The 15,757-nt window shown below is 37.1% G+C and overlaps 1 protein-coding gene across 4 annotated transcripts in view; it reads right to left on the reverse strand.

Annotated features, from left to right (window-relative positions):
* The window catches only part of tbc1d4 (TBC1 domain family, member 4), a 41,817-nt gene extending 27,365 nt beyond the window's left edge, over positions 1–14,452 (reverse strand). For 2 of the 4 annotated variants that reach the window (XM_028435401.1, XM_028435400.1), the window contains exons 1-4: positions 13,381–14,451; positions 1,992–2,120; positions 1,667–1,904; positions 298–542 (exon numbers count right to left, since the gene is read on the reverse strand). In XM_028435401.1, coding sequence (XP_028291202.1) covers positions 298–542; positions 1,667–1,904; positions 1,992–2,120; positions 13,381–13,767 — 999 coding nt within the window. In that variant the 5' untranslated portion in view covers positions 13,768–14,451. Of the gene's footprint in view, positions 1–297; positions 543–1,666; positions 1,905–1,991; positions 2,121–13,380 lie in introns of all 4 variants that reach the window. The other 2 variants (XM_028435399.1, XM_028435402.1) reach the window with 2 other exon arrangements.
* Positions 14,453–15,757: the final 1,305 nt, after the last annotated feature.

The following is a 15,757-nucleotide window of genomic DNA, read 5'->3' on the forward strand; positions in this document are numbered from 1 at the left end:
GTTTTAACGGCTTTACAGGAGCACATAAAAATGATTCATGTTGGCATAAAGTAGCTGGACTGAGCACAGATAGTGTTTCAGTGACAAATGGAGCAAAGTCAAACAAGTTAGGTTGTTTTTTTCTTACCCCAGGACTCCTACTTCCATTAAATGAATAGGTATTGAACATGTATTCATGGAGAACCCATTAAACACACACAAAAAAAGAATCTCTGAGCCAGATCATTCACAAACTAAGAAAGATAGCATTTATTTTAGAGCATCACGAGCTCTTTTCATGACTCATCCCTCCAGTACCTGAAAAAGCATAGTGCGGTTCTTGTCTGCATCAGACGGCTGGACGCTGTTTGGTTCGCTGGCGTGTCTGCGTCGTGTGGGAACCATGACGAGACTATCGCCAGGCTTCCTTTGCAGATTTCCTGCCAAGCTGCTGCAGCGTGTACGAAACTCCTGTGGCTCCTCAAATCCAGAGTCCTCCAAGATGCATTCAGGAAAGGCTCCTCGCAGGCTGCTCTGGCTCGCACTGTCCAACAGGCCTGGACCTGGTCCGAAAAAAGCAATTCTGGAATCCTTAAAGTATAAGTACACCCTGCAACCACTTTTTTCTGCTGAATACATATGAAGTAATGTAGTTTACTGATCCTAGTCCCACTCTTCACATTTTAGTCCAAGTATTTTAATTTTGCATTTTTAGTTGTAAAATGTCCGAGTGAATGTCCTCTATGGGTTGAACGTCGGCTATTGATATAAAATTTTGCTTTTGGCTGAGATTAGATCAGTGATGTCACTAAGAATCACTGTTGGCCCCGCCCCTTCTATAAAAGATCTATAAAAGAGGAAGGACTGGCTTCCTCCTCTCACAACCCTCAGTGAGCACTGATTGACAGCTCCATATGTAACTGTGCAGCACTGTGGGGGCGGGGCTGCTGTGAATGGGCGTGTCTTAGAGCAACGCTCATAATCAAGGCATTATTTGAATTTACCGCTAGTGGCAGATCAGCAAAAACCTAGGGGTGTACTTACACTTTAACGTTTAAAAAAACAAAACAAAAAAACTACTGTGTTGCTGGACTTGATTTTCAGGTAAACATTAAACAAAACACAGATTGAACCATCTCTTGTTTTATCTGACTATGGTTCAACAAAATTAAATTCTTAATATAATTCATATAAATAATAATAATATAAATGGATTCTAACATTTTACTGTTAGTTTCATGTCACAGATGTTAGTTCTACTTCAGGTGTGTAGTATTAGTTTTCAGTGAAATGGTCCCAAACTTTTGAGACTTTAGGTTGGTTCTTCTTCTGTTGTGCAATTCTTCTTCACAATGTAAATGGTGAAGCAACGCTTCATGTACGATACTGCAGCAAAAATGAGCAGAAAACGGACTCCGGCCTGATTTTATCATGAATTTACAACATCAAATTTTTATAGTCAACGTAATCGATTATGTTACTAATCATTTTTACATTATTGTATATGTTACACACATTGTGGTTGGCGTGAATCTCGAGACATATTTAATAGATATATTTAATTCTATTTATTCTTTTGCCTTTACATCCAACTTCTTCTAATACTCCAATAAAACACTTAACTGTCAATCATGCGAGTAAATATATTTATGATTTAAAGTTTACACATCTATATATAGTTTCCTACCTCCAACTGGAGTCATGTCCTCCCCTTTAGGACCTCTTTGGTCTTCTACTTTCTCATTCACAGCAGAGGAGAGGGGGTCGCTGTCTTCTCCCATGAGAAACTCTACAGGAGTGCAGTCCATGGATTCCCGCCGACCGTTGAGTTGGCGGAGCCGCTTGCGCTCGATCTCATGTTGGCGAAACTTATCAATGCAATCGTCGATGAGGCTGGATGGAGCTTTCTTGTGGCCGACTGTCACCTGGGCATCACCAAAGACAAGGACATTTTTTTAAAGACCATGTGCTGTAAAAACACACTGGATTTGAGGTGTTTGCAGGATTTACACCTTGCCACAATAAAGCACTTCAAACTTCTGTGAGTTGTAAAAAGCCTCTTCAGCTTCATGTTTGGGCTTCACGTCTTCCTTCAGGGCTGATTTGGATAATTGGCGAATGGTGCTTATTATTTCAGGAACCTGTGGGTAAAGAGAGAGAAATAATGAGACACAATGAAAATGGGCCTCAAAGTGGTATAGTTTGCATGTTCTCCCCATGTTTAGATGGTTTTTCTTCACATACTCTAGTCTCTTCCCACCATTCAAAAACACTTGAGCTAACTGGACTCTCCAGATTGCCAAGGGCACGTGTCAAACTCAAGGCCCGGGGGCCAAATACAGCCCTTTAAGCATCAAATACAGCCCGTTTGAGAAAGTAAAAATGATAGGAAAAACATGACACATTTTGTAAATAGCCAACTAATTCAGTTGTAGATATCTCATCCCCTCTAAATACACAAATTCTGTAAAAATCCACTATATTTCCAGAGCTATATTTTTCTGGCAAAATTTCCCCAAATTCCCAAAAATCTGAGAAATTGAAGTAAAGTTACTGCAGGGACTGAAATACCCACATACTTTATCATGTATAAATCATTTATACGTGGAAGTGTAAAACAGGAAACATTTGCTCTTTTTTTCCACCTAAAATATGTTAAGGTCAAACTGGTTCGTACTTGGCCCCTGAATTAAAATGCGTTTGACACCCCTGGCCTAGAGTGAATGGGAGTGTGAGTGGCTGTCTGTTTATGTTTGCCCAGTGATGGACTGGAGCCCTGTCCAGGGTGTCCCCACTACAACCCTTTGAGTGCTGGGGATATAGACGACCCAGAACAGGAACAAGCAGGTCAAACAATGAATAAATGACAATGAAAAGCATGGATTAATGGAAGTACCGTAACTTAAATGTAAACAGGTCTTCATACAGCAAGAATACCTCAAAATTCCGAACCAAAAGGCCCAATTTCCTGTGTGTGCATTAGCAAAAAACAACCACTTACATGTCAAAGACAATCGTAAATAGCCTAGCCACAAGTTTAGTTTAAAAAAACTCAAATATTGAATGTGACGAAATAAACAAAAAATAGTTTTAGTGACATCACAAGGTGAAGTTCACTTATTTTGGCTAGGGCAACAAAAAAAATGTAAAGAAAAATCTGTTTAACAGACTTATCTTAAAAAGTAGAAAACAGCTTAAAGAATCTCGGACTAAAGACAAAACAACTGAATCAGAGTTTTAAAGGACAATGAGCAGCTCCGTGCAGATTGTAGAGCTTTAACACAGTTCATGAACAAGAGGTCAAGGCAGAGAATCCATTAAACATTATGTTGAATGTAAGAGACATAATGTATAGTGTGTGCTAAACTAAAGCATTGGCTGCGCTCTAAAATAAAAGTACACATGATCACAGTTAAGGTCAGCAGATTTCTGCAGAATTGAAACTAATGGGTGTGAAAAACAAACAGAGGCTCTGCACACAACACCCATCCTATCACAGCTGATAAGAGCCGCACGGTTGGACACAAACATTCATGTTGTAGAAGGAAATCAAATAAACGTTTTGTTTCACTAGTATAATATGGCAGACAGAGGAGTGCAGACAATAGGAAAAGAATAGCTATGGTAAGAAGGACGACTCTGAGCAAAAAAAATCACACAAGCAACTAGGATTTAACGATTCACTCAACTACCGATACGATTCAATTCACGATACTGGGTTCACAATACAATTCTCTCACGGTTTATTTTACAAAATGAGACTGTAGACAAATGATGACTGAAAAATATTCATTTTTTTTCTTTGAAAAAAATAAAATAAAATACTGTACTATTTTCTTTTATCTTTCATTGTCAAAAGAGTCCCTTGATAAACTATGCAAAACAATGCAATTTAATTAAAAATAAATCCTGAATTAAATAAATAAAGAAATCTTACAGATGAAGAAGAAGCCTATTCTTTAAATTCTGGCTCTACAGTAAACTATGCAAAACTGCATAATAGTTCCTTTTCTGTTTAAAAGTGCAAATGAAAATGCATTTTGTGCCTTAAAAATTGGACTTTAAAACAAATCCCATATCAAAGAAATAATATAAATAAACTATGGCTTTCATTCGCTCGCTCTTGTTTCTCCCTTTCCTCTTTGTTCCCATCTTACCTTGGATTTCACATGTTCTCTCTTTCTCACTTCTTTCATTTTGTGTTGGGGAAGCCAAAATGCTTCCACACTTCTGATTTAAAACACGGTGGTGCGTACTGAATTTCAAATTCTAAATAGATAGCGCCCTTTGCTGTAAAAAAAAAATGAATAAATAAAAATTATTGTTATTATTATTATGTTATTATGCGATTCAATTTCAGAGTATAGATGTGAACCATGGCACCTTTGAATCAAATTTTAACAGCCTCACGATTAATGTTTCCATGCCTACTAGCAATGTACAAAGTCTTGATTCTAGTCTCATAATGAGGCTGAAGAAGTCTCATCATCAAGGGCAGAATAAAAAGAGGTGGACTTAACCTGATAACCCTCCTGTTTTTTGCACCACAGGCTTTATAGTCAGAAAATCACAGCCGTGACATCTGCTCCCTTTTCCACACAATGACTAAGCTGTCTGAACGCTTTCAAGAACTGCTTTATTATACATGAGCAAGCTGACACACGAGCAATGGTTCGATCTGATCAATTATTTGTAGTCAACCAATACACGGCTTAATTCCCCTTTTCCTTAGACAGAGACAAACGCTATGATGTCACTGAATACAAGTTACATTTGGTCAATTACAAGTTTCCCTGATAACAATGAGAACTGGACAAAGCTGAATTACGACTACAAAAAAAAATTACATTAACTTTTCTTTTTAACCAGAAGAAAAGTATGGGCTAGTTAGTTAAAAGTTTTCTTTCAAATCTACTTTAGATCTACTAAAGAAGAGTATTCTAGTGACCAGTGTTAATTTTGACAACACATTTTGATTTAGTTTTAGTCATATGTTCTTTTGACTAAAATGCAACTCCTTTAGTTTTAGTCAATATTTAGTCATTAGGACTTTCTCAGTTATAATGAAGATTTTAGTTAAGTTACATATTAAGTTGACTATAATATTATATGCATTTTTTAAAGATTGGCTCTTCTTGATTAAATGTACACTCATAGGAAATGTTTTAATGCATTTTTATGTAATTAAAACTTATATTAATGCAACTTGAAATTATACTATAGAATAGGCCGGGTTGTCAAAAGTATCGATACTAAACCGTTGTATACTATACTCATTTTAAAAAAGTGTTAATACTGTCTTTACACACACAGCAGCGGTGTACTGTAAACACCTCGCCTACCTAATATTTAGATGTCTTGCACAGCACTGCCTTTAAATATTGCTCCAATTGTTTTATTTCATTTATTTTCTCCACTACCTCAGATTACCTGAAACTTGTTATCATAGTTTTTACACAACCTTTTATTATTAGTAGTATTTAATCTGTGGTTCTGTTAATTGTTTCATGTTGTAATACAGGTTTTTTTTTTTTTTGCATTTTTCTTGCTAATAAAAACATTTCTATTGAATTTCGGGGTCTCTTTTTATTTATTTTTTTAGCTCAGTGGTATCGAGTACCAAATATTTTTCATGAGTATTGGTGTCAAGTTGAAAACATGTGACTGTCACTTCAGTGCACACAATTCTGCAAGGTTGAGCAATCAATCACTGATTCATGGAACTCCTGTTTATGTCTACAAAAACTCTGTTACGGTTGAATTGCGTGCAGTGAATCTGAATTTGAGAAGCAGAACGATATTGAATGTTTTGGAATGTACTAAGAAGATTTTTTTTTTTTCAATAGGAAAAAAAAATACAATTTCAAGTTACTAATTCAGTTTCAAAACAGTATATTAAATTTAAAGCTGTTACTTTACTATTCAAGTTCAGTTTCTAGTGGCACAAATCTCAGCCAATAGATTTGTCTCAAGCTGTGCAAAATCTTTCTTTGTCATAGATTTTCACTTTCCATTTCCACCTTTTACTTCACTTCCGTAGGAACCAGGAGATCCTCCTCATCTGTTGCAGAAAAACGCTATCATGTCTGTAGCTCTATAAACAGATGCATTCTTATCGCTCAATTTTTTTATTTGGTACAAAAGAAGAAGCAAAGTGTAGCCTTGGGATAACTCTGTTAAATAAACCAAATTCAGCATAACAGCTGCAGCAGAGCTTTGGATACAGCAACAGTAACAGTGTTGTATGGCCTGTGCATAGCCATACCACACTTCAGCTAACTTTCTACCTGCCAAACCAGTTTGTGTTGTGTAATAATGGCAAATGAGTGTACGAGCTCTGTTTAAGATGCCTTTCTAAGAGCAGCAGCAGGGCTTCAGAGGAAAGGTCAGAATACTGGAAAGCGTGCCTCCCTGAAACGTTTACTCCCAGCTTTCATTAGCAGACACACAGTGTACTCAAGCCCTGCACACAGCACATGAAACATGACACGACGCAGGCACACTTCACATCAGTGTAAGACGTGAGCATCAGGAGCTGTGGGCGTTCGAGCTTGCCAAGGTTTCAAGGGTTGCAGGGAAAACAGGAATACCGAGTGCAAGTGTGAGACATTATGTGCAGGGGGTGGTAAAAAAAAAAAAAAAACACACTGATGCTCTTTGTTACACATCCACAGAGGTGAAAGTAACAGATTACAAGTACTAGCGTTACTGTAATTAAGTAGCTTTTAAGGGTACTTAATTGTGCTTTTTTGAGCATATTTCAAAATCAGTCATTTTACTTGTGCTTAGGTACATTTTAAAAGAAGTAATTTTTTACATTTGTACACCAAACTGTTACTGAGTAAATTATTATTTTTTTTGTTTTAAACTGATCAAAGGACATTGTAATGAAACTACAAAGAATGAAATGACAAGACAACAATGAAATGCATCACATCATAGCCGATCAATCAGATTAAACCTAATGCACTGCGCCAAAACAGCATTGAATGGAGGTTATTTTCTCAGTGTTAGAGTTCATAAATATAGCTATACTTGCCTGAGAATTTTCTTTTTAATTTTCTATTGATTTATTGGTGTTATTTTATTTTAAAAAGAATTGTATCTTTTGACAAATCTTTTATTTTAGAAAGTGTCTATTTGTACAGTTGTCCATACGGACAACCCCTGGTGCTATTGGTACGGTTACCAAAGTACATGTACGTAGCGTCTTAGGGTTAGGGTTAAGTTATAACCCAATATCGCAACAATTTTAGTGTCAGGGTAAGGTTTAGTCTTAGTCACGTGACCTAAACTGGCCAAAGAGGGGCACAGCGTACGGATAGAATGTTGGTATATTGATACGGCAACCGTACGGATAGCCACTGCCAATAGTTTATACAGATGCCCTTGTGGAAAATAAATTAAGTTCCAATAGTGCAAGATTTGGTCTCTTCCTTTTTAAGTTTACACATGAGATGTTTACTGTATGCAAGGGAACCGTGGTAAGATTTATAACCAAAAATAAACGTGGGGGACTGAATGTAACTAGTGACTTTTACTATGAGTACTATTTAATTGAGCTACTTTTTACTTGTACGTGAGTATTTTATGTATGACTTACTTGTACTTGAGTACGATTTCATTTAAGTACCAATACTTCTACTTGAATATAATATATCAGAACTCTTTACACCTCTGCATATCCACTCAATAAAATCCAAACATTATTTTGACTCTGTTAGGTTCTTATGCAAAGAGAACCTAACATGCAAGTTTCTTTTCTGTGGTCCATAATACTTTTTTTTAATAATCCTAATTATTTCTATTATGATTAGAGCTGGGTACTGATTCAGATTTCCCTAATTGATTTGATTCAATTAGATTTTTGATTCTGTTAAGAATATTTCAGTCACGGTACCAATTTTACTTTAAAATATAGAGGAGATTATCAGATAACTAATGCTATAAATAGTAGAAAGTAACTCCAACATGGTTCATTATAGAAAATAATAAGAATAAATACTAAAAAAATCCAAATAAGAATTGATCCCACAGCAATGCATTCCACACAGTAGAAAACACAATAATTAATTTTAGGATTTTATGAGTTGACATCGAGCCGTTTAATGGAAAATCGATTTAAACTGATTAATTTATTTATTTATTTATTTTTTTAACCCAATAAGAATAATGATCTCTTGACTGTGGAGTCAAGTGTGTATAGTAAACAGTCAACAGCCAGTCTGTGCCAAAGGATCTGTGTTGATGTTTTTCGATATTCTGTCATAATAGACGTCAGCATTTGTGTTTTCATATTGTGGATTCACTCATTAACATTGTCTGCTCTGCCTGTTTATATTTCATATCACCTTGAATATTATAGAATAGTAGTTTTTTATCACTTTGCAGAAAAAGTCTGATGAAATCCAAAAACACTGGTTTAATAAAATATCTGATGTGTGTGTGTTAGATTATAGAATTACATATAGAAATGTGCCAGGATTGGATGAAAGTAAGTAAGTACATTTTATTTATATAGGCGCTTTTCACAGACATGAAATGCATGAAATGCTATTCAGACAGCAATAAGATAATATGATATAATTCACAAAATTATTTTCACATCATGAATTTAACAAAGGTGCCATGTGTTCAGCATGTAAACATGCTGAACACAAAATCATGCATCAAATCAGATATATTATCTACACATAATTCATGCAACACTGTTTCTAATGTACGCCACCTGGTACGTGAAAACCCATCGGCAATTTCAGAAATCACAATTAATAATTAAACACAACCAAGCCGGCACAATGAAGCTGCAACGATGCAAACACAAGCATGAAAATTCTCACACTAACCTGTGGATTTATTCTGTTTTTTCTTTTTTTTTTTTGTGAACATTGTGAAATTCCATTTTTGTTTTTGTTTTATTTATTTGTTTAGGAAATGACCAAAGATTGAGTAACATTAAGAACGACTCTTCCAAGTGAAAAGCACTGAGGATTAACCGAGCCAAACAAAACGATACAACCACAGTTCAACCGTATTTGATTTATCATCCCCACCACCCAGTGGCCTAAATACTTAATACTGACACAAACATGTTTGTACTGCTGACTAATCTGTGTCTGTTTCAGATTAAAGATCATAGTTGTTGTCACCTCAATTTCTATTTTCACATCGCTTATGCACATATTTGGTCAATTACGCATGCAGAAAAGTTTCAAAGGCATTATTTACAACAATCATTTTGTGAAGTTTGAACACATCAGCTAAATAATATTACAGTGGGCTGAGTCAGTAACTGCAGGCCTTGTGTTTGACACCCATACTAAATAATCGCTGCAGGTCTGTGCTTATCTACTGCAGGCGTTCCTTAACCTTTTAAAGCTATTGAGCCCTTAGTTACAGGGGATAAACATTCCCAGGGACAGTCTTATAATCTCCACATATAGATGTTTAGTTTGTTTACTGCTCCTGCAGGCTTTAGGGATTACCAATAGAATATATTTTCCCTTTAATTAGATCGCTATTTTAACACTATTTGCCTTTAAAAATCGTATTTAAAGAATTTTCAACAGATCTAATTTATTAATATAATTTTTATCAAACTTTAATCAGGGGTTTGCGTTATTTGAAGCAATTATTGTATTAGGTAAAATCATAGTTTATGTCTCATTAATCAATTATTCGAACATCATTCACTCCAAAAAAATAAAAAATAAAAAACACAAACTGCTGCTCGAAAGTAGGGCTGAACGATTTTGGAAAATAATCTAATTGCAATTTTTTTTCCTCAATATTGCGATTGCGATTTAATATGCAATTGTTTTTTCAAGGGTATCTTGTATTTTCCAATGAACACAAGCAATAAATCAATCTGTTTTATAATAAACAATTTCAGATTTATTTATAGCACAGATTACAACAATAAAGCAAACAAATGTTTTACACATTTCATGAAACACGTAAACTGCACTTCTTAAACGCTCTCTGAACAAAACAAAAAAAAATAAAACAATCGCAGCCTTTGCAATTAGAAAATCGCGTTTTATGATATTGCAAATAATATCGCAAATGTAATCAATCGTTCAGCCTTACTTGAAATTTTGTTTTAATCTCCACTGTTTTTTTTTTTTTTTTTTTTTAAAAAAAAGAAGTGTTTACGCATTGCATTGTGGGATGTGAAGTCCCATAGAGTTTTTAATTCATTCATCCAGTGATTCCTTTTGTATGCCCCCAAAAACTCTGCCAAAGTGACTTCCAGCACATTTCTGGTGTTTTCAACGACTTAAGCAAAACAATGGCAGATATTTACGTTTGGGTTTACGCAGAAAGATCCAAATCTGGCTGAAATTGAATATCTTGTGGCGTGTGAGGCGCTATCAAAGGAAAAATGGGACCTAACGAGAATAAAAATGGTGTCAAGCGAATCACTGCCCTCCATGTCTGGTGAAAAATGCAGCAAATCACTGTGAGAATGAAGTTAAAACTACTTCTATGAGTCCATTACTTCATATCCTACAATGGAATGTGCCAAACTTTTCCAAAAAATGTCAATAAGAGAGCGTTTATGGTGGAGGTAAAAACAAACTTTGGTGCAGCAAAGTAAGTATTATTAGCATTATACCTTAAAATTATTACTGCCACATTAGATGTGAAACAACAAAGGAATACAGAGTGTTCTGCAGCAAAGTCTCAAGAGTTACAAAGTTACTTCTGCCAAAAAAAAAAAACGTTCAATGGAAACACGTTGAAAACGCAATTATACCTTGTTGACATTTAAAAATATGGCTTTTATTTTGCAAAAATCTGTAATGAAAACACAGCTATTGATATATGAGGCTTAAACTAAGAATTTATTTAAAAACAAGGGTACCCGCTTTAATAAAGTAGAGAGAATAAAGCATGGATGTCAAACTCTGGCCCACAGCCAGTGTAATTATATTTGGCCCGCGGAGCAATACCAAATGATTACTTGGGCTGGCCCGCCAGTGCGTGGACGATTGCATACATCCGTGCGCGTTCCATAATGTAACATAACGATCCCGAAAACATCCCCACGTCTAGTGATGGCGTTCTCCTCCTTTCCTGCAGTTGTTTATATTTCACTCCACGAGTTCCGAGCCGTCTGGCTCATCATTTTCTTTTAAATTGTGAGTTTATAGATGGGGAGACGGAGGATCTCCTCACACAAGGACCTGGACATGACTCAAAGATGCCAGAATGTAGAAAAAATTAAAATAAGTTTGGTTTCACAACAGACTATGTTCAAAAAAGCCACATCACAAAGTGAAGCTGCTGTAAAGGATAGTTTTATTATGGCAGCAGAGGTCGCAAAATCAGCCCGACCCTTCAATGAGGGAGAGTTTGTGAAAAAGTGCATGAAGAACTCATTTGTACGGTGGCTGGGAAGTGTCAGGTGAATGCATTTACAGAAACGAACACAAATGCAAACAGGTCACAACACGAATGCAAACGGCCACAACGGAAGTGTTTCCGACGGACCGGTATTACAGACGGACGGGTATTATGATGTGATAGCCTGATATGAAAACTATAAGAGAATCCTAATCAACTTTCACTTACTTTCATACGCGTTTCGATGTCTTCTTCTTGTTCTTCTCTGTTCTGGTGGGTTAAAAACATCCGCCAGAAACGTGTCCGTCTGTAATACCGGTCCGTCGGAAACACTTCCGTTGTGGCCATTTTGCATTCGTGTTGCGACCTTTTTGCGTTTGTGTTCATTTCTTTAAACGCATTCACCTGACACTTCCCGGCCACCGGGTTTCCGCAACATTTGCCCAGAGAAAAAGCAAGCATTTTCAAATGTGAGAAGGCTGCAAAAAAAAAAGGAAAAAAAAAAAGAGGCATACTGTATGATCTTTATTTGAATTTTATTTAAGAAATGAATGCCATTGAAATTCCATTTTTTAAGTCTGCAATATTTAATTATATACTAGTATTGAACTTTGCTTGTTCTAAATTCAATGTAAAGCAAAGCAAAATGTGTGGTTGCTTATGAAAATGTTATGTGTGAAGAAGATTATTACATAAATATCAATGTTGGCCCACGGCTTTGTCCAAGTTTTACATTTTGGCCCACTGTGTATTTGAGTTTGACACCCCTGGAATAAAGTAATTAGGGGTGTCTCGATCCGATATTGATATCGGTCCGATATCAACCAGAAAACAAATATCGGATTGTATCGGACTGCATCTAAAATCTCGGGTAAGTTTTTGTTGTTTTTGTCCCTGCCCTCAGTTGTTCCCACCATTTACTGACAGTAAAAAATAACTGAAGTGAACTTGAATTATTGACTATTGTTCTTTGTTTGAGTGACATCACATGATCAAGCCTTTTCTAACGTTCCACACTATGAAATAAGCAATAAAAGTATGTATGATTCGTGCTGGTATCGTATCGATATCGGCCACTACTCGAGGCTGCAATATTGGTATCGTATCGGAAGGGGAAAAACAAAAGTTGTATCGAGACATCCCTAAAAGTAATAGTCTTTTAGTTGTTCTGAGCCAAACGCACAATGCAAGTAAGTGATGATTTTCATTGCATGTGAGGAAAATAATCACAACATATTGGCTTTGAGCAGACATGGGCAACTGGTGGCCCGGGGGCCACATGTGGCCTTCGGACTAATTTTGTGCGGCCCCCAATGTAAACATATAAAATGACTCCAACTATACACTATGAGTCCAAAAAACATACAAGAATTGCAGAAAAATACACAAAATGGCTCCAAAAATTGACAATGACTTCTTGAAAACAAAATGACAAAAAAAATAAAATAAATAAATAAATTCACAAAGTGACTTATAACACAAAACAACAGTAAACATACACAAAATGACTTTAAAAACGCACAAAATGACAGCTAAAGAAAACCCCAAACAAAAGATAAAAAAAGGAGAATGAACAAAACCGTTACGACGATATGCAAAATTATTCAAACACAAGACGACTCGACAAATAAACATGACGAGAAAATACACAAAATGACTCACAGCACACGGAAACTGCAAAACTCAAACACAAAACAAAAAATACACAAAATTAAGAAAAAAAAATTAAAAAAAACATACAAAATGATAATAAATGACACGAAACTACAGAAGAAAAAAAACATATAGAAGCCCTTTGTTCTTTCCTGTGTTGATGCTGACATTTCTAAATGCTGACATGAATGTTGAGGGTTTCGTTTGGTGGAGTAGTATAGGTAGTCATTTTAGTAAACCCATATGACACTTGCTATTCCAGGGGTTTCAACCCACAGTTTGAGAACCACTGATTTACAACAGGCATTGCAATATGACGCTAGTGAGGAGATGCAGATGTAATGGCCTGCCTTTGTCTGTGTGTGTATACAGTATATACAGTAACAGACTGACACTCACCTGGTTGGCGTCGCAGGTCTTAAAGACATGACAGGACATCTCAGACTCGGGGTTGTCGGGCTGACCCCTCAGCAGGTAGGCGAAGTAGCACAGGTCGTTGCTGTTGTGAATGAAGCGAGTGATGAGCTGTGCTTTGTGCTCAAATATAAACACCGATGAGTTGTTGGTGTTGTTGGGGACACATCTGATGAAGGGGGGGTTGAGGACCAGCTGAACCTCTCTGGGCTGCATCACAGGGCCGCAGTCCCCTCTTTCACACCTCCGGCGGATTTCTGCCACCAGCCACGGCAGCATGGGCAGAGTTGTCCGCCTGTCCAGCGCACACCAGCCGATGTAAGTCACAGACCACCTCCTGTCTGACTTCTGCTTGTCATCTGTAATCTCCATCTTTATTTTAGGTGCTGCCTTCTCAAATATAAAAGGAGATTATAGTCCAGGAAAACACTTTCCATGCGAAGTTTTCATACAACTTATAGTCCACCCGAACATGTGTTCATCTTTTAACCAGAAGTTAAGACTCCAAACATCTCAGATATGTCACAAAGGTTAAACAGCTACTATAGATATCCTGCATGTGCAGCTTCTGGTCCCATAATCTGTATAAGTGAGTCTAGTCATAAAGCTGCACAGCCTAGTTTCTTCAGTATTGTTCCAAACGAGGTCGCCACTTAAAACGTGTCTGAGGAGCTCCTGTAAACACTGTAAATATCTGCTTTCTTTCTTGGACGCGCTGTAACGCGCGGGCGGCGCCTTCACTGCGTCCCACCGCTGGGGTCCAATCAGCTCAGCTGGTGCGGTGCTGTTTTTCTTCCCTGCTGGACTGTATGAGGAAACAACAACATACATTGATGTTTCTTTGTGGTCTTTTTTGGAGCGGTCTCACCCCGTCTGTGATCCTTTCTTCCACCGCGCCTTGGAGGCGGAGCGGCGGGTGCGCTCTGACGGTCCGCCCCTGCTGTCCCATGTGCTGCCGGAGCGCAACGTGACAGGGCGGGACTCCGCCTTTCTCAACAGTACACAGACAACAAACGGTTAAACCCAAACTCTCTGACAGAGGTTTGGACAATAACGAGGTCCTAACACACTCACCTACACCCTGAGCTGGGGGTGCAGGGGGTTGAATCGAAAACTATTCACAAAGGAACTGGTTAGACTATAAATCACCTTTCATCATGGAGGAGGAAGATCATAACTACCAAATGTCAAACAATCCAAGCACCCCCCCACCCAACCCAAAATAGACCCTTAGCCATATATAACCACAGCACTGAAGCAACAGCTCAACAGTCAAGCACTCCAAAGAGAGTGCATGGGGAAGTTACAGTAGTTACCTTATTGTCTTTTACTATAGAACCTAAAATGTTTTACATTTTCAAATGTATTTAATGAAAAAATAATGGTACAGCTGGAACCTCCAGCCATTCATTTTCAGACCTGCTTGTTCCTGTTTTTCAGGGTGACGGGAGTCTGCTGATGCCTATCTCCAGCTCACACTGGGCAGGGGTACACCCTGGTATACAGGGAAACACATACACCGACAACTTGGGATGTCCCGAAACAACCTTTTTCATCCCCGATATGATATCGATATTGCAGCCTTGCGTATCGGCGAATACCGATATTGATCCGATATCAGCATGAATTATACATACTCCCCCCCCCCCCCCCCCCCCCCCCCGTTTTTTTTTTTTTTTTTTTTTATAAAAAAACATAATAATTACTTATTTAATAGTGTGGAATGTTAGAAAAAGCTTGATCAAGTGATGTTACTCAAACAAAGAACAATACTCAGCAACAGTAGGTATGAGGAAAAACTGACCCATTTATTATTAACTAATCGGTTACATAAATTTTAACCTTTAACATAATATCTACAGTAATCTACAATTGAATTATATAAATAAATTTTTAAAAAAAATTAATTGGAAAAAAATAAAAATTGGAAAATTTGGAAATTTGAATCCGATAGCCGATATTCGTTTTCAGGCTAATATCGGACCAATATCCAATATCAATATTGGATGGGGACATCCCTACAGACAATCACTCACACTCTCTCCAATCAACCTTATAGTTGTGTTTTTACACCGGAGTACCCTGAGGAAACCCACGCAGCACGGAGAGAACATATGCAAACTCCACACAGAAAGGACCCAAGTGTCCACCCCAGGACTTATAGTACCAGCATGGTACTATAAGTCATAAGCATGACTAAGTAAGCAGAAAATTAACCAACTTTAAATGTTTATTTTCACTGACACATTGTGACAAATGTTTTTACATGCTGCAGATTTGGTGTATGGGTTGTGGTATGTTTTATATAATAATAATCATCATCATCATCATATCATATGCAGTCACTTGAAAACAACTATCT

Source organism: Gouania willdenowi, chromosome 21, assembly GCF_900634775.1.
Source record: "Gouania willdenowi chromosome 21, fGouWil2.1, whole genome shotgun sequence".
Classification (NCBI taxonomy): Eukaryota; Metazoa; Chordata; class Actinopteri; order Blenniiformes; family Gobiesocidae; genus Gouania; species Gouania willdenowi.